General features: G+C 42.1%; 1 protein-coding gene across 15 annotated transcripts in view; it reads right to left on the reverse strand.

The window, feature by feature from the left end:
- The window catches only part of DIP2B (disco interacting protein 2 homolog B), a 246,269-nt gene that overhangs the window by 118,961 nt on the left and 107,493 nt on the right, over positions 1-19,815 (reverse strand). For all 15 annotated transcript variants that reach the window (XM_063786675.1, XM_063786674.1, XM_054664234.2 and 12 more), the window contains exon 2: positions 3,877-3,948. In XM_063786675.1, coding sequence (XP_063642745.1) covers positions 3,877-3,948 — 72 coding nt within the window. The remainder of the gene's footprint in view (positions 1-3,876; positions 3,949-19,815) is intronic.

A 19,815-nucleotide genomic window follows, 5' to 3' on the forward strand; every position in this document is an offset into this window, starting at 1 on the left:
ACTGGCTCAAGAAGAAACAGAAAACTGATAGGGCTTGGTAACAAAAGAAGGGAAGGAAGACAGGGACGTTGAGGATGACTTTTAAGCCTGTAACTTGCTGGGCTTATGAATGTGGGTTGTATTCACTCAAAAGAGAAAACTAGAAGCACAGGAGCAGGTTGGATGTTGTAGTTGGTTTTCTGGGGAATGCATGCAGGGAGGGGTTAGTAATGGTGGTAGAGGCAGGGTGCAGAAGTCATAAATTTAAATTTTGGATATGTTGAAATGGTGATGCCTTTAAGGTATATAAGTGGAGATGTTAAGTATGCAGTTGGATCTATGGATGGGGGCTCGGAAGAGATCGGGTTGAAGATACATATTTAGGAGTTACCTAAATTCAAATGATAATTAAAGTCACAGGTGTGGCTGAAATAATCTAGAGAGATACAGCATTGGTTCTCAAAGTGTGGTCCCTGGACCACCAAGCTCAACATTACCTGGGAAATTAACAAAAATGCTTATTCTCAGGCCTCACCCTGGACCAGATGAATCACAAACTCTGAACCTGAAAATGGGGCCCTGCAGTCTGTGTATTAACAAGCCCTCCAGTGATTCTGAGGGCTTGCTACAATTTGAGAACCACTGATATGGAGTGAGAAGGCAAGAAGTCTTGGTCCTTAACTTGAGAAATCTAACATTTAACAGACAAAAATGAGCCTGTAAGAAAGACCAGGAGCAGCAGGAAGTGAAGGGTAAGAAAATAAGAAGAGTAGGTAGGACATGGTGGCTGACGCCTGTAATCCCAGCACTTTGGGAGGCCGAGACGGGTGGATTGCCTAAGCTCAGTAGTTCAATACCAGCTTGGACAACATGGCAAAACCCTGTCTCTACAAAAAAAATACAAAAATTAGCTGGGTGTGGGAGCTCATGCCTGTAGTCCCAGCTACTTGGGAGGGTGAGGCGGGAGGATCGCTTGCGCCTGGGAGGCAGAGGTTGCAATTAACCCAGATCACACCACTGCACTCCAGCCTGGGCGACAGAGCCAGACCCTGCTCAAAACAAAAACAAGAATGAAAGAAAAGAAGATAAGAAGAGAGATTCAAAATAAGAGTTTTGAGAGACAGGGTGCTGAATACTACTGAGATTAGATGGCAATAGCTCCAGAAGGAACTAAAACGGGCTGAGAAGTGAGCATTTGAGAAAATAGTGTTTAAGCATAGACAGTTCTGAGCAGTTTGATTAGAAAGGGGCAACAAAGAGGGTGAAAATGGAAGTGGCTGACAAGTAAATGGAGGATTCTTTTTTAAATAGACAGTAATAAGCATGATGAACTGCTGAGGGACGAATATGGCTGAGAGAGTGACTGTATGAGACAGAGAGAATGACTGTACGATAGAGATGAGGACCTGACAGCAACGGCATACCAACGGGGCAATGCAGCTGTCTGCCTCAGCAGGAGAGGTCTTTATTACAGCATTTAGAATTGCTGCACACAGTGATACTTTTTAGTAAAAAGCAGCCAATTTTTTGTCGTTTTCATCATTGCTTTTTATATTTTTATTTATTTATTTATTTATTTTTGAGACGGAGTCTTGCTCTGTGGCCTAGGCTGGAGTACAGTGGCATGATCTTGCTTCACTGCAACCTTTGCCTCCTGGGTTCAAGCAATTCTCCTGCCTCAGCATCCCGAGTAGCTGGCATTACAGGTGTGCAGCACCACGCCCGGCTAATTCTTGTATTTTTAGTAGAGATGGGGTTTCGCCATGTTGGCCAGGCTGGTCTTGAACTCCTGACTTCATGTGATCCACCCGCCTCGGCCTCCCAAAGTACTGGAATTATGGTGTGAGCCTCCACGCTCGGCCCATCATTGCTTTTTAAGTTCTCTACAGATACTGTGTGCCTTACTGACTGCACCCAGGTAGACTGCTCTCACTGCCCTATCCTTGGTGCCATTGGATAGTATAAGGTTTGGGGAAAAGGAGGGGTTGGGATCTAAAGCATAGGTAGAAGGACTGTCCTTGGCCAGGAGGAACAGATAATCTTTTTAACCAGAAGGAAGGAAGTAATCATGGAAGGGGACAGATGTTGGAAGTGTGGCATCAGGAAGTTGAAGAAGTTGTCATCGTATGCCTTCTATTTCCCCTGTGAGGTCACCTGCAAGGCCATCCCTACTGGGGGAGGGATATGCCACATTCTCTTGGCCTACTGCAATTAAACAACTGATTCATCAAATCCATGCTCACTAAGCAAATGATTTGGTTCCCATTATAGGCTTGCCCATGGGGCAAGAATGTGCTGACCATACAGATTTCTCATAGTAGGCCAGGCGTGGTGGCTCACACCTATAACCCCCACACTCTGGGAGGCTGAGGTGGCAGTACTACTTGAGCTCAGGAGTTCAAGACCAGCCTGGGCAATAAAGTGAGACCCCAACTCTACAAAAAATAATTAACTGGGTGTGGTGGCACACACCTGTAGTTCCAGCTACTCAGGAGGCTGAGGCAGGAGGATCATTTGAACCTGGGAGATTAAGGCTGTAGTGAACCATGATCGCACCACTGCGCTCCTGCCTGGGTGACAGAGCAAGATTCTGTCTAAAAAAAAAAAAATTTCTCATAGTAAATTAATAAACTGATTTTTGAACATGATTTGGTTTCTGCGTAGCCTGACTACGGATAACAAATTGTGGTCCTTTTTACAGTTATACCTCTTGTTGAGCTATTGCTTTTACACCAAGTGACTCAAGTAAATCTCTGGGCCTTCAGAGGCTTGGGCCAGATCCACAATAAGCAGCAAATCAAGGTAACCTCCTCAACCCCTAGGTCATGCCTTGCTCAGCAAAAGCTGGCTTTTCATTAGCTGTCACTGGCCCAATTTCCACCTCTTTTCTCTCAATTCATTTCTACATACACCTATTCATTGAGATATCTTAAATTAGCTGTCAGTGTATTGACCTACTAGTTTCTCTATGAAGGTATTTCCAAGAACAATACAGGAAATAAAACAAGCACGTCAAAGAAATATATTGGTATATCACCATTATTTATTTATTTATTCCACTGTTCATTCAACAAATATTTACAGGCCATAAACCCTGTGCAAAGCTTACTATGAGAACTGTGGGAGATACAAAGTCCTCATGGTATTTATAATTCAGTAAAAAAAAAAAGCCATTAGTTCCACAAAGAACAGGCTTGCAGAAACACACTTTGGTTGAAGGGGGTAGAAAATCAGAAATAAAGACAAAACACCCTATAGTAAAAGTGATATAAGCAAAAATAGGCTATCAAAGGAAATCCTGCAATCTGAGTAACTTTAAAAATATGATGATTATTTAGAGACAGCCTTGCTTAGAGGCAAAGGTTATGGCAACCCCTTTGGAATTAAGCATGAAATTAACTCAGGACTTTCTGATATATAAACAATGTGCTAGTCTCTCTATAGAAGCAGTAAGTCTGGCTTTGAATTAATCCACAAGTTCATTTAGGGTTTTACCCCCCAATCCTCAAGTATTGCCATTCGATAGGGGATCTGTCCTTCCTTCCTCCCTCTTGCTCTTCTTCATCACGGTTTGTGCACCATCATAAATACGATGTGGTTTTTCCATGGCTTGGAATTTTCTGCCATGGAATCATCTCAGTTATGCATAGTCTTTCACACACTACCACCCAAGTTCTGTGTAAATTATCTGATGACCTTAGGTATTTTTAAAAGTGCCTAGCACACAGCAGATGCTCATTAAGATTCATTTCCTCCTTTCTTTCCTTCCGTTTTTTTCTCTCCCCTGGTGAGGAAGGGAGGGAAAAACAGGAACAAACAAAAGATAGAGGTCTTGTAAGACAGCATCTTTTTGGTGTAAAAATACTGAAAAAGTTGAAACCATTTTTTATTGCCTACCTTGTGTCTGCAGGCTGTAAGGAGACAGGAGTTTGGACCTTTTCTTTTCATAGCCCTTCTGGGTGATGTCCCCTAAAATAGCAAGAAACAGAAATAGGTTATGCATTATTCTTACTCTGTGGTTTTCCACTGTAAAAATAAAATTAATTACAGAGTTATAGAACTACCCCATATAGAGGCAGGGGGTTGCAGGGGGGAATGTATGGTTCTTTGCCAAGGATTTTGCTATGTATGATTTCCCACAGGCTTGGAGCTGACTTCCTGTAGAATACTGTAGAGCTTGTCCCAAAACCAATCTTGCATAGCAATATGTTGTATACCATGACAGAGATCCCCAAGTTCCTAGGCATCCCCAGCTTCCTTGGTATTTAAGATATCCCAAAATGGAATGCAGCAAGGCTGACAACAATTTCTCTCTGGAGTTTCAATTTACCAAATGAGTATAACTGGTTTCTGAGGTATTCACTTATATTGCTATACAGAACCACATAAAAGTAAGAGAAGACAAAGTTCAGGCTCTGGATGGGATAATTAAAAGGACTTTCTGTACCCTAACACCTGTGCTGGAACCTGGGACTGGAATTCCCACATCCTCTCCCCTTGGTTCAATGCTTTATCTTATTTACTCATGTGGCTCTCCTTTCCACAAGGTTAAATTTAAAAGTATGTATGATGCACAAATTAGTGCATATACAACAAATGCAATAAGGATAAACTGATAAATACAGGAGAAAATCTGTAGTTGAAGTGGCAAGAAATGGACTAGGTACTAAGGAAACAGAAATAGATAAATGAGTAGAGAGTAGGGTTAAAAGGAACAGGAAATGCAGAGAAACAAGAGGAAGTTAAGGGAGAATGAGTGATTTAAAGCTGAGGGATGAAAGATATGTGGTGAGGTGACATGACAGAGCAATGTTTTCTGAAAAAGAACCTTTTAAAATAAGAGATAACTTTATTTACTGTGAAGCCTTACGTAGAACCTAATATAAAACAGGAAAAAAAGTAAAATTGTAGTATTAAGAGTACTTTAAACATTCAAAATTTTAATATCCACTTATTAGGGGAAAAAAGCATGTCTGATGGATACACATTTGCAATCAAGGGTGATAAATGTCAGGTGCTGTTGGCCTCAGCCTCCAATGCTGCAGTGGATGATGGAGAGGAAGCAGGGATCACTAAAAAGGGCTAGAGCAGAGGACTTAACACTGCACTGCAGCAAGTTCACCCTTGCTGGGAGAATGAGTTGTCAGGAACCAAGACTAAAAGCCAGAAGGAGTAGATGTTGGTCCAGTGCTACTACAGAGATCTGGGTAAGAGTAAGTAGTAGCTTGAATTAAAGACAGTGGTAGAAGGGATGAATGAAGTGAATGAATTAAGAGGAAGACCATAGGATTTGCTGACTGCTTGAAAATAGGGGCCAGGTGCAGTGGCTTATGCCTGTAATCCCAGCACTTCAGTAGGTCGAGGCGGGTGGATCACAAGGTTGGGAGTTCAAGACCAACCTGGCCAACACGGTGAACCCCTGTCTCTACTAAAAATACAAAAAATTAGCTGGGTGTGGTGGCACATGTCTGTAATCCCAGCTACTCAGGAGACTGAGGCAGGAGAATTGCTTGAACCCGGGAGGCGGTGGTTGCAGTGAGCCGAGATCGCGCCACTGCACTCCAGCCTGGGCAACAGAGGAAGACTCTGTCTCAGGAAAAAAGAAAGAAAGAAAGTAGGGTGGAGGTGGTTTCTCGCTTGAGGTGTGTGTTTGGTGAGGTTGAAGAAAAGAGTTAAGCTTAGGACAGGCCTGTGGGACACACAAGAAGAGACAGCTAATCAACAGTTGGTTTTATGGATCTAGAACTCAGGAAAGAGAGATTTGGAATCATTGGGATATAGTTGAAAAATAAAATGATACAATCCTCTTAGAGTAATTTGCAAGTTTCTATCAAAATTGATTCAGCAGCTGTACTCCTAAGAATTTATTCAATGATAACATTCACACACGTGCACAAAAATCAGTAAGAGTATCCTGTACTCTACTGTTTACAGTAAAAAAACAAACTGGCAGCAATCTAGATGCTTATATTATAGACCATCTATATCAGTGGCTTTCAACTAGGAGAGTTTTGTCCCCCAGGAGACATGTGACAATGTTGGGAAACATTTTTGTCACCATGGAAGAAGAGGTGCTACTGGCATCTAGGGGATAGAGGCCAGGGATGCTGCTAACAACCTGCAATGTCCCACAACAAAGATTTATCCAGCCCAAAATGCCAGCAGTGCTGAGGATGAATAACTCTAATCTATATAATAATAGGCAAGTAATCCAAATATATTGCCACAGGAGATGTAATACATTACGTGTAAAAGGCAAGCTGCAGAACAGTAGGTATAACATAATCTGATTCCGTAAAAAATTAAAAAATTTTTTAAAAACAGTAATAGGTATGTTTGCATATACACAGAAAATAATCTGGAAGGCTATATACTAAATTGTTTATCCTTGGGTGAGTGAGAGTGTGTGTGTGTGTGTGTGTGTGTGTGGGTGTGTGTCTGGAAGGCTATATACTAAATTGTTTATCCTTGGGTGAGTGAGAGTGTGTGAGTGTGTGAGTGTGTGTGTGTGTGTGTGTGTGTGTGTCTGGAAGGCTATATACTAGATTGTTTATCCTTGGGTGAGTGAGAATGTGTGTGTGTGTGTGTAGATACATATATTTTGGAGGCAGGGTCTCCCTCTATCACCCAGGCTGGAGGGAGTGCAGTGGTGTGATCATAGCTCACGGCAACCTCAAACTCCTGGGCTCAAGGGATCTTCCCACTTCAGCCTCCCAAGTCGCTGGCACACCGCCATGCCTGGCTAGTTTTTAAATTTTTTCTCAAGACAGAATCTCGCTTTGTTGCCCGGGCTGGTCTTGAACTCCTGGGCTCAAGCAATCCTCTCGTCTCGGCCTCCCAAAGTGCTAGAATTACAGGTGTGAGCCACACCTGGCCTGTTTTATATACTTTAGTAGAGTTTGATTTTTAAAAACTAAGCCTGATTTATATTAATTCAAAAGTACACATCTTTCTAAGAATGAATGGTCCACAGGTGTATATTTGCTAACAAGATGGTTTACACAGTATATTCAATTTTAAGAATGATATTTTTGATAGGTCATTGGATGGGGTAAAAAAAAAAAAAAATAGCTGGGCGAGGTGGCTCACGCCTGTAATCCCAGCACTTTGGGAGGCCGAGGCACGCAGATCACCTAAGGTCAGGAGTTCGAGACCAGCCTGGCCAGCATGGTGAAACCCTGTCTCTGCTAAAAATACAAAAATTAGCTGAGAGTGATGGCGCATGCCTGTAGTCTCAGCTACTCAGGAGACTGAGGCAGGAGAATCGCTTGAACACAGGAGGCAGAGGTTACTGCAGTAAGCTGAGATCACACCGCTGTACTGCAGCCTGGGCAACAAGAGTGAAACTCCATCTCAAAAAAAAAAAAGAATAATGTGTTTGCACACATGTAAAATTTTTTTCTGTGTATGCATTGGAAAAGTGTGCATGTTTACCCACCAAAATATTAACAGTGGTTAGTTATGGCTTGCAAGATTATGAAGTGGTTTTATAGTTTCTTTTCCTTCTTGCTCTTATTTTCTAATTTTTCTGCAATGAACATTATTTGAAGAAACAATAAATATTTTAAAACTTCAATCATGACTACTTACTACACTATACAAATTTAATCACAATGGTCCTTCATCTGTTTCCCTAGTAAAATACAGAAACTGTGAATTTTTGTTAAAAAAAATTAATTAAACCTTTTCAAATCAGCCAACTCAAGACTTCGGGGAATTTCAAACAGTACATACAGCTAACAGGGGTACAGAAGCCTACCGAGGAAACCGTCATTAGAAACAGGAAACCATGTCTTTTATTGTAAAAGAAATACCACAGCATTCTTCTGTTCCATTCGCCACTCACAAGATCTCCTACCTCCACCCCCTACCCTGGCACAAAGGCCACTTCTGATGGCTCAGAACACATCTGGCAAAGTGACAAAGTGAAAGGCCTTTAAAAAGCTTTCTTCAGTGCTTAAGTCTCAGTCAGGCAATGTCAGTAAATGATCGTGGGACAATCTGTTAGATTTGGCATCCTGGATGTTAATCAACTACTAACCACCTCAGGTTTTGAAAGAGGTCAATCAAGACAGTCTAGTTCAGCCATGCCAATTAGCTCCATCAGATCCACAAACAAGCAAAGAAATTAAGGAGACCTGGAAGAAGCTGAGCTGCAGTGAGAATGTGAGGACTACAATGCTAGGCCTACAGTAACTTTAAAATGTCCCCCCTCCCCGTTTTCTGACTACAAGACCCTGTGCTCAAAAGTCACCCCTCTGTGATGCCTTCCACTACTTCCTCCTAGTGCGCCTACAAATCTGCATACATGTCTGTGATAGCACTTAGCACACCACTGGTATTTTAATTATGTGTTTACACCCCATGTCTCCCTACTAGACTGTGCACTTGAGGGCAGGGATTGTGTCTTGTTCATCACTGTAGCCCGCCCACAGCCTGGCACAATAGACGCTTGTTGAACGAGTGACTGAATGAATTAATAAAATGGAGGCAATGAGAGAATAATAAATCAAACAGACATGTGTACTTGGGTGGAAAACTAGAAATGGGAGAAAAAGAGTTCTTTAGCAAGAGCTGAAAAGCTCAGGGAATGGAATTTAGTGGACCAGAAGTTTACTGAAACTTGACAGCTAGACCTTAAAGGCGAACAAAAAAGCAATGCTTGGACTGCCTGAAGAGAGGAATAATATATAAATCACAAGGCACTAAAAGCTAAAGAACTCCAAGCCAGATATAGATACATCCCTTAGCTAGAGGGCAAGACCAGACAGAAAGAATTCAGTGAGAATCTGTTATTTCACATTTCTGTGGTTGCCACTTATAGTCTGTGCTCTTAAATCATCCTCACCACCTGTACTTACACAGATTTTGCTGCACTAAAGCAATGTTTTTCAACCTTGTCCAATTTTTAAGATTCTCCCAAGGAACCTGCAAAAATACGAATTCCCAGACCCCTCCCATGGAGACTCTGATGCACTAAGTCTGGATTAAGATCCAGAAATCTCTACTTCTAACAAGCATCTTCCAATGAGTCCTAAAGCCAGGCAAGTTTGGAAATTGCTGCAGTGAGGAATCCTGTCCGGTGTATGCTGGATGGTTCTGCAGACTGAATGTGAGGAGGGAACTGATTGGGAGGAGGGGTAAGAATGCTGGCTGGACTATCCAGCCACAAGGGAGAGCACAGAACCTCTGGAGCTCAGACACTGAGTCACACCACAGGCTTTCTTACTCAGAACAGACTTTTTGCCATCTGGCATACAGAACAAAAAGGAGAATCATAATGATACCTATATAAAATTTGCATTAAAATGGCATATAAGGTAAACCTGTTGTTCAAGTTTTTTTGAGAAATAAATACAGGGAGGATTAGCCTTCCCCTCCCACTAGAGTAACGTCTTTTGTCCAGGTGCCTGCAGCGCTTGGCAGGAGTGGAGGCAGGCATAGAGCCTTGTATGAAGACACTGACCTAAACCAACAAGAGACTGGTGGTGGCGAGTCTGGGACCCACACGCTGTGAGACTGTCCAGCTGCATCAGAATTACCACAGTCTTCAGCAGCCAGCAGCAGACATACAGAAAGACACATGTGTGAGGCTGAGTATAAAGGACTTATGTTTCCAACTTCTTTCCTCACCACCTGGGATCAATGAAAACAGCTTGGCACAAGTGGCCCACAAATCATCTTCAAGCTGATTGAGAGAGGGCTGTGAGGAGGTGTGTGTGAGCCTGCCAGCCACCCAAGCCTCCTAAAAGCCACAAGGTGGTAGGGAGAACAGTCGCATAAGTAGTGAGCAGTTAGTGTGTATTTACACCAGTCAGGTGGGTGACACTGCTGTGGTGAAGAGCTCAAGGGTCTGAGCTAGACAGAACCACATCTGAAGCAAAAGGACTCTAGACAAGTTTTATTTCTTGATAAATCTGTTTTTTTCTTTTTCTAAGACAGGGTCTCACTCTGTCACCCAGGCCGGAGTGCAGTGGCATGATCATGGCTCACTTGTGGGCTCAAGTGACCCTCCTGCCTCAGCCTCCTGAGTATCTGGGACCAGATGGGCGTGCTATCACACCCAGCTAATTTTTAAAAAGTTTTTTTATAGAGACGAGGGTCTCACTATTGCCCAGGCTGGTCTCAAACTCCTGGGCTCAAGCAATCCTCCTGCCTTGGCCTCCCAAAGTGTTGGGATTACAGGTGTGAGCCAATGCGCTCAGCAGAGCCTCAGTTTCTACATCTGTGAAATGGGGAACAGTCTCTCCCTTGCAAAGTTTTCATTGTGATTTAAAATATAGGGTCTGGGCTATGGAAAATAACATCAACAAACATTACTAAAAGCCTACCCTACTGGCCAAGTGGGGGTAGGGGTAGACAATTATGTCGCAGAGAAGAGGCACAGGCAAACAAACATGACTAACACTCTATAATTAAGCGCCATGGGAGACACGTACACAAATGCAGCACCTTCTGGAACCCAGAAGGAAGCATCGCGATCTTGGCCTGAGTAGGGAAAGGAATGCTTCACGGAGCAGATGACATTTGGTTTGGGTCTGGCTTTTCATTCTCTTATCAGAAAGGTGATATAAATTCCTAACGATACAGTCACTTAGTGGTTTGCTAGTTGTACTCTGCTGCTGACTGGCTCTGTATGGGCATGGCCATGTTTGGTAGTTGTTCAGGATTCCTATCTCCCAAGAAATGTGGCAATGCTAAGTAACTTTCATTTATGACCTTGTGCAGTACCTTGAGCAATTAGGGGCTAAATAAACACAACATCTGAAAAATTCTGGAGGGTCATCAAGTCATATGTATAACTTTTTCTGTCGGGAGCAGTCTTAATGGACAGAGAGCAAGGGTTACAGCTGCAGCCATAAACTTTCTGCCCCAGTGGAAATAAAAGAGCATGTGCCATGCAACCCTGCTTTAAAGTCACAGCTATGCAGTCAGGGGTGGTGATAGAGGGTGGGGGGACTTTGGGAAGGAAAGAAAAGCATTTTTGAGCACTGAATGGATGATATGCAGGTCATTAAACAAAGACAAATAAAATAGTATCTTTGCCTTCAAGGAGTTTCCAGTCTAAACAAATATTACAATAAAAGTACAAGTGCTACACTCAAGATTATTTGCAAAGTCCCATGGGAGCAAGGAGAGAATGGTAATGAAAATCATAATACTCGATAAGAACATATAAGTAAAATAACACTTATCAAGGGCCTCCTATGTATCAGTCTCTGTTCCAAGAGCCTCACAACAGCCCTATTAGGTGATATAATCATCATTTTTCTCAATTTATAGGTGAGGACAGTGAGTCACAGAAGTTTAAGCAATTTGCCTACAGTCACACCTAGTAAGTGCTGTGATCAGGATTTGAATCCAGGCAGAAATGGCTCCAGAGCCCCTGCTCTTAAACACCACCATATATTCATTTTTACAGAGACGCTCCAAATTCTACTTCAGGAAGATTGAGAAGACATCACAAAAGTTGCTCTTGGGTTAGGTCTTGAAGGATGACCGTCAGGAGAGATAGACACTGAGGGTGAATGCACAGTTTATCATACCCAGAGTTTGGAAAAGAGTGGCATGCTTGGAACAACAGACACAGAAGCTGTAATTTCAATCACCGATGAACAGAGATGGCCCTGCTGCTACTCCTGCAGCCTAACCTGAGGTAGGACTTGGCCGTTTGTGCCTCACCACGAAATCCTCAGACACTTGACGTTGAGGGTTGATAGTCACTTCATGGGCCCATCAATTTACTTCACTCTTCAAAAAATGGCACTATATAACACCACCACCAATCTAACTTTTCGAAACATTCTTTTAAATTTTTTATTCTTTAACTTTTCAAAACATTCTGACATCAATTCATTTGATTTGGCTGAAAACCTTCTTCAATAAATGGAAAAGGCATTACCTTCATGAGAACAAGAAACTGAGATGTGAAAAGTTAAATGTCTTGCCTAAGCTAGACTAGAATCTCTGGACTTTTTCTTGCTGTTCTTTGTCCATTGTTATTTGTAGGTGGCCCCTAAATCAGATGCAATTTAAAAAAATAAAACCTGTTGTCCATAAACAAACAACATAAGCAATTACTATGAATCACTTCAAAATACAGATGACTTTCCAAAATGTATTAACAATTCTGCTCCTCAACAGGACCCTGGCTGAACTGTCTCTTTTAATCTCCTTCATCTTTTATTTTTTTGAGATGGAGTCTCTCTCTGTTGCCCAGGTTGGAGTATAGCGGTGCAATCTTGGCTCACTGCAACCTCCACCTCTGGGGTTCAAGTGCTTCTCCTGCCTCAGCCTTCCAAGTAGCTGGAACTATGGGCAAATGCCACCACTGCTGGGTAATTTTTGTATTTTTAGTAAAGACAGGGTTTCACCATGTTGGCCAGGCTGGTCTCCAACTCCTGACCTCAAGTGATCCACCTGCCTTGGCCTCCCAAAGAGCTGGGAATATAGGCATGAGCCACTGCCCCTGACCCCTTTCATCTTTTAAACCAGACAGCCAACTGTGGAAACTGTGTCCAATTGGTGTTTTAAAAATAGCAAAAAAGGCCAGGTGCGGTGGCTCACGCCTGTAATCCCAGCACTTTGGGAGGCCTAGGCAGGTGGATCATGAGGTCAGGAAATTGAGACCATCCTGGCTAACACGGTGAAACCCCGTTTCTACTAAAAATACAAAAAATTAGCCAGGTGTAGCGGCGGGCGCCTGTAGTCCCAGCTACTCGGGAGGCTGAGGCAGGAGAATGGCATGAACCCGGGAGGCGGAACTTGCAGTGAGCCGAGATCGCGCCACTGCACTCCAGCCTAGGTGACAGAGCGAGACTCCGTCTCAAAAAAAAAAAAAAGCAAAAAGATCATTATACATCATTACTAAATATTCATTTACATAGAATATGGCCAACATCTTCAAATCTATACCTGAATCTAATCATCCTATTCTATCCTTTACATGTAAATTTTAGACCAGGAAGATAGTTCATGTTGGCTATGGCTAGAGATGGGGAGTAGGACTAGGGTTATCACTACTCATACATGAGGGATACAAGTAGACAAATAAAGAGAAAGAGATAAAAATATAGCTTAGAATGTGAATGAGAGCAATCTTAAAGCAAAGCTGAAAAAAGCAGAGGATGTGAATACTATCCAGGAGAAGCTGGCTAGAAGACAAAAATTTCATTATTATATTTTATCATGTTCTCTTCATAATGATAATTCCATCCAATGCAATATATATAGCAGCTGCCCATCTTCAAATATCCTCCTTCCAGAGGTGATCTAGAAAGGCTCACAAACATACAAAATGAAGCTCACAGTCATACAAAACAAGGACCTTAACAATTAAACCAGCTCCTGGCCTCTATCTTCCCCTATTTTTCTTGCTGTTTCTTACTGAAAGTGTCCAACAGGACTCCAAAGAATTTACAACCTTGAATTATTTTAAAAACTCTCTGTAGTTTCTCTCTACACAGAGGTAGAATTGATCCTATGATGAAAAGAGTAAAAAGACATAACATTTTCATAGTTTAGCCAGAAATAAAGCTCTGTTAAACTACTACAATCTGTTGAAAGAAGACGAGAATTTTTATTGTATCTAATTTTTTTGGAATAAAATAAGTGGTTCTAAAAGTCTTCAACTGGCAGTCTATAAAAGCTATAGTTTTAACTCAACCTTGCTAATCTTACAAACGATTTTTCAAGGAAATTAACTTTAGGACATTCAAATTTCTATTCTCAGTAGAGATCCTCTCACCTCATTTAGGACAATGACTAGACAATTTCCATGTCAAGAACTAGAGAATAAGCACAGACTGCTTTCTCCTCAAACATAAACCATAGAATTGCTTTGGCTGCACAGCCCTGTTTTCTAGGTCAAACATATGTGACTTCTTACAAATGGTATTTCACCTAAGGCACCAAGCAAGTTCAAACAAAAAGCAACAAAGTAAAACACTGAGAAAATGACCTGTAAGTCTCATCATCAGGTGCTGGTTAAATTAATCCATCTAATGCAAAAGGTATGTTTATTTGTCCACTTAGAAAAACCATGCCTGCAAAGAAGTCTGCTCTACAAATGACCTGAAGGTGTCAAAGGGACAGGAGGAATCCAGGGGATGGTTCCGTCAATAGAAAGAGCACGGGTTCTAGCATGAAACAGATCTGGGTTCGAACGCTGAGTCTGCTGTTTTACTTGCTTCTTGACAAGTTACTTAACAACTCTGCGCCTTAGTTTCCTCATAGGTAAAACTGGAATAACTCCTACCTTGAGTGTTTATGATGAGTCTTCAATGAGAGAATAAATGCAAAAGTCCCTGGCACACAGCACATACTCAACTTGTTTTAGTTGACAACTCCCCAGCCCCAACCCCACCCTTAAGTCCTAAGAATAACTATCTTTAAAAGGATTATCTAGAAAATTCTGGGTTGGTAAATTCTCTTTTAAAAAAATAAGATACAACGCATCAAGTATCACTAAAGTTGCTCCACAGTGCTAGACTCAGATCATGGTACTAGACTCAGCACTAAGAGCCAACAAAGTTAGTGCCTTTGGATGCTAAGGGCCTAAAAGAAGGAAAACTGATGTCTCAAAGAGGAGTATACAAATATCTAAACCAGAAATGAGCAGAGATCAGTTAAAATGCATATATGTAAATGTATGTAAATAAACCATGCTATTATGCACAAAACAGTGCTACGTGCATCTAATTACGAATGTTGCCAAACTTCTAGAAAAAAAAAGAAATGGCGGGGGGGGAGGGGGTGCGGAAAAGTAATTTTCATTATTGCTTCTTCTTTCCCCCTTTATCTTGGTAATTTTTCTCTGAAGATTAGAAAACTGTTTCTAGTGTTAACAGCTAGTTATCTTCCAACTATTCTGCTTTTATTCTTGCATCAATTGGAGCAATTTTTAAAAACCAGGCAATAAGTAATAGTATCTATACCAATCACTGAATCTGAATTAAATGGTGCATGTGCCAGGCATTCTTTATCAATAGTCTAGATAAAATTAACAGTGATCAAAATCTAAGTATCTCCTTTGGCAGGCGCAAAAAAAGTGAAAGCTTTTAAAGAGATGAAGAATTTTGTTGGTAGCCAATTCACTGCTCTGGAAACCAAAGATGGACAGGGAAAAACACATGTAAGGAGAATACTGCCACTGCCACAGCATGGGGATCGCAAAAGCAGGTCGCTTAGGCCAAAGTGGAAAAGGGTTTTTCCAATGAGACAGTAAACATCACCATTCTGTGTTTGGCATAGGTTTATAAACTTGTGTTCAAGTCCCAGTGTCCAGAGACTTAGGTTTTCCTCCCCATTTTGTTACAAACTATTTATCTGATACTGGGCAAGCCACTATACGTCTCTGGGCCTCAGTCTCTTCATCTGTAGGAATAAGGATCTCATGGGCGCTAAGACTGCTTTAGCTCAACGTTGGATGAATGCCATTTGTCTGGCACTGTTACATATGGCAAGTCAAAAATAAGGGAGGATATCCAGCAGGCAACAGGAGAGAGAAACTCTAGAATGGATATATAGATTTTAGAACCATCAAGCGTAGGAGGTGGTAGCTGAAGCCTTGGGTGTGAATGATATCACCCAGAAGGAATGCAGCATGAAAGAAGGCAGCCAGAAAAGGAATCCTGGGGTAAACTAACATTTAAAGAACAGGCAGAGGAAATGGAGACGATGCTGACACACAGTGGGGAAACCAGGAGAGAATGAGGAAAATGGAGGCAGAGAGGAGAAGATGAGTGCACACTGTCACAAATATAAAATAAGGATCAAAAAATAACCACTGGATTTGGCAGGTAGATCATCAGTGGCCCAGTTAAGAACAGTTTTAAAGGAACAGTGAAGGAAGAAAACAGATTATTTAGGACACTGAAGAATGAGTAAGAGGTGAAATGACAGCAATAGATTTCCTTCTTTCAATGTTTTGTTAAAAAGGGAAAGAGATAAGGGGTAGTATTACAGAAGGCTAGAGTCAAAGCAGGTGAGCTTTCTTTTTTTCTTTTTCTTAAAGATGGGCAAATATGTAAGTTACAAAGACAGCTATTAGAAAGATACCGATTCTACCAACAAACACTAAGAACTTCCTACATACAAGCCACCACTTTAGTGGGACATGGGCCCAACATTTATAGGCATAGTGATGAAGTTTATAGTTTCTTCCAGCATAGACATCTGAAAAGAATTCTATAATTAATGATTTAATTACAAGTTCGATAAGGGTTAGTGTTGTCAGTGGTTAGGGCCAGGGCTTCTCAACTTGGGCTGGGAATGTGGTATCTGCGCTGATCTGTGAGTGCTTTATGGGTGTGGAAATGTTAATACTCAGTCCCTTAGGGCAGTTTAGCTGAGCTTCAGGGAACTGAAAGCCTTGGGCCAGTCACCTCAAACAGGCAGTCTTTTTACCCCACTGTATTGAACAAATATTATCATTTTCTGTGTTTGTCAGGATGTATCAAAGGTTTAAAGCACTGCAGGACTTTAGAGATACCTTTTCTCTACGAAAAAGGGTAAGGATCGGTAGGGAGGTATAGGTAGGTGCTGGAGCACTGGGAGTGAGGACAGAAGATGACAGGACTCTGGCTTAATGAACTCTAAATTTCTTTCTGCACAGGAATCAGAGTAAAGGTTTTCTTGTCTATTTTCCCTTCTACATTCATTCACTGCCTATTTCGTTCTAGGTACCATTCATCTAAGCAATCACATACATTAATCCATATAGTCCTCAAAACAATTCCATGGAAGAGTATTATGAGTCTCAGTTTCCAGGTGGGAAAGTGAGACACAGAGAAATTAACTGACCTGCACAAGGACACAACACTGTGAGAGACAGCTTCAAAGCAGATGGTCTGGCTCCAGCATCCAAACTCTTACCTACCTCTCAGTGCTGCCTCTCTAAGGTCTTTGTGACAGGAATGAAGAGTTGGAAGAGAGGGTTTGCGTAAAGATATTCAGAGTTGCCACTACAGGAACGGGAGGCACGTGCTGTGCTAGGCAGTGCTGAGAGTCAAGGGAGACGGGAGAACAGAATGTTTTTAGTTATGTTCCATAGTTTAGTGACTGTCTCCAGTAGTGCCTGGGAGAAAGATGATGGTTTGAATAACATAGAGCTGGGGTGTAACAGGAAAAGAGGATGGAAGGAAGCAATGATCCAGGCTAGCAAGTATTTATTAATCAGTAATCAACCAATCAGCAATAAATACTGTTGAATAAATAATTGTGCAGTATTATCAGCCTGATTTCTATAACTTTTCAAAGTTATTATGGGAAAGGCTGGGTGTGGTGGCTCATGCCTGTAATCCCAAGACTTTGGCGGGCCGAGGCGGGCAGATCACTTGAGGCCAAGAGTTCAAGACAACCCTGGTCAACATGGTGAAACCCCATCTCTAATAAAAATACAAAAATTAGCCCAGCGTGGTGGCACACACCTGTAATCTCAGCTATTCAGGAGGCTGAGGCAGGAGAATCACTTGAGCCTGGGAGACAGAGGTTGCAGTGAGCCGAGATGGCACCACTGCACCCCAGCCTGGGGGGACAGAGCAAGACTGTCTCCAAAAAAAAAAAAAGTTATTATGAAAAATATACTCAGAATTCATCTTGGGAAGGCAGAAGATGTCACCCTCAAGAAGAAATAACACGATTCCAAAAGGAAAGAATGCTGAAAGAAATCACAGAAGGGCCCTCAGGAGGGTATAAAGGTTCCTCCTAGGCTAATTCTCCTTGCCTATTTCCCTACCTGCTTTTCTTTTCGAGACAGGGTCTCACTCTGTGACCCAGGCTGGAGTGCAGTGGTGCAATCACAGCTCACTGCAGCCTTGACCCATTCCCATCTCAGCCTTCTGAGGAGCTGGGACTACAGGGGCATGCTACAATGCCCTGTTAATTTTTTGTAGAGATGGGGTACCACCCACCTCAGCCTCCCAAAGTGCTGAGATTACACATGTGAGCCACCTCCCCTGGCCAAGATATCTGCTTTTTTTTTTTTTTGGCTTTTTTTTTTTTTTTCTTTTTTAGAGGCGGGATCTTGGGTTCAAGCAATCTTCCTGCCTTGGCTTCTTAAAGTCCTGGGATTATAGGCAAGAGCCACCACGCCTGGCCTGTATCTGCTTTTCTTTTCTTACTTTGCACCTAGACATAAAGACAAAAGCAATGACAAGTGATCAAGAATATAGAAGACTGTAAAGAAAATGCTAAAACTGAAGTTTTCTTGGGCATTTCTTCCTAAAAGCCCGAGGGAGGGGCAGAGACTAAATAAATTATTGCTGGTCCAGGGAATGGCTTTGGGGGACATGGTGGTGGTTGAAGTTCAGGGGTGAAAGAGCAACTGAAGCGATCTAGTACTGGGGGTAGGTAAAAAGAGAATAAAACCACTAGAGGCAGTGGTGGGGAGGGAAAGGGAGCTCCCAAATCCACTGGGTCCGCTCTGGATCACACAGTCAACAAAGACAGCCAGCTGCTGCTTCTGGTTCCTCTTTTCCTGGCAAAATTTTAAATAACTAGCTGGTGGTCACTATTTTTAAAGATTAAATAAAAACAACCCACGCCCCTCAATGCAGCCTCAGCAAAAGAATAAATGTTAAACGTTAATAACACTCTTAGGAATAGAGGCTCAAGGAAGGGTGGAGAAGCAACCAAAAAGAATAAAAATGATCTTGCAGCTATAAATTTGTAACAGAAAGCTGTCCAGGGCATTTCGGTAGTACAAGAGCTGATATCCTTTAGCAGGCAAGAAAGCACTTAAAATAGAGTGAAACAAAGAACTATGACAAACTGCCTAAGGATTCTTATAAATGACTTGCAATTTTATAAACACCTATCCACCAATGTTTAGGAGATAAAACTTTTGGCTTGGCTGATAATACAATCCTTTCTCTCTTTAATTTGTGTGTCTATTATCCCCCTAAAGATATTTACATCGGCCAAGCGCGGTGGCTCACGCCTGTAATCCCAGCACTTTAGGAGGCCAAGGTAGATGGATCACAAGGTCAGGAGTTCAAGACCAGCCTGGCCAAGATGGTGGAACCCATCTCTACTAAAAATACAAAAAAATTAGCTGGGGGTGGTGGCAGGCGCCTGTAATCCCAGCTACTCAGGAGGCTGAGACAGAGAACTGCTTGAACCTGGGAGGCGGAGGTTGCAGTGAGCCAAGATCACGCCACTGCACTCCAGCCTAGGCAACAGAGCGAGCCTCCATCTCAAAAAAAAAAAAAAAAAAAAAAAAAAAAAAGGTTGGGCACGGTGGCTCATGCCTGTAATCCCAGCACTTTGGGAGGCTGAGGCAGGCAGATCACGAGGTCAGGTGATCAAGACCATCCTGGCTAACATGGTGAAACCCCGTCTCTACTAAAAATACAAAAAAATTAGCCGGGCATGGCGGCGGGCGCCTGTATTCCCAGCTACTGGGGAGGCTGAGGTAGGAGAATGGCGTGAACCTGGGAGGTGGAGCTTGCAGTGAGCCGAGATGGCGCCACTGCACTCTAGCCTGGATGTACAGAGCAAGACTCTGTCTCCAAAAAAAAAAAAAAAAAAGATATTTACATCTCCAATATCACTAAAGAAAATTTTACTTTCCCGAAGTTTCACTTGGAGGAGGGGGGTGAAACAACACATTCCTTATCCTAAAATAGCAAAGACAACAATGCAAGGAATAGTACTTCAGAGTTCCAGCAGATATTTCCTGTATTTCACTCATTGTACTAATCACAATCAAAACTAGCAATTAAAAGGAAAAAAACACTACTCCTAGTAACAAAAAAACTCTACCCACCATTCTTTGCCTGCCATCACTCCCCAAACAAATATCACCACACATCTGAATATTATGAAAAAATAACA

This window comes from Pan troglodytes, chromosome 10, assembly GCF_028858775.2.
Source record: "Pan troglodytes isolate AG18354 chromosome 10, NHGRI_mPanTro3-v2.0_pri, whole genome shotgun sequence".
Classification (NCBI taxonomy): Eukaryota; Metazoa; Chordata; class Mammalia; order Primates; family Hominidae; genus Pan; species Pan troglodytes.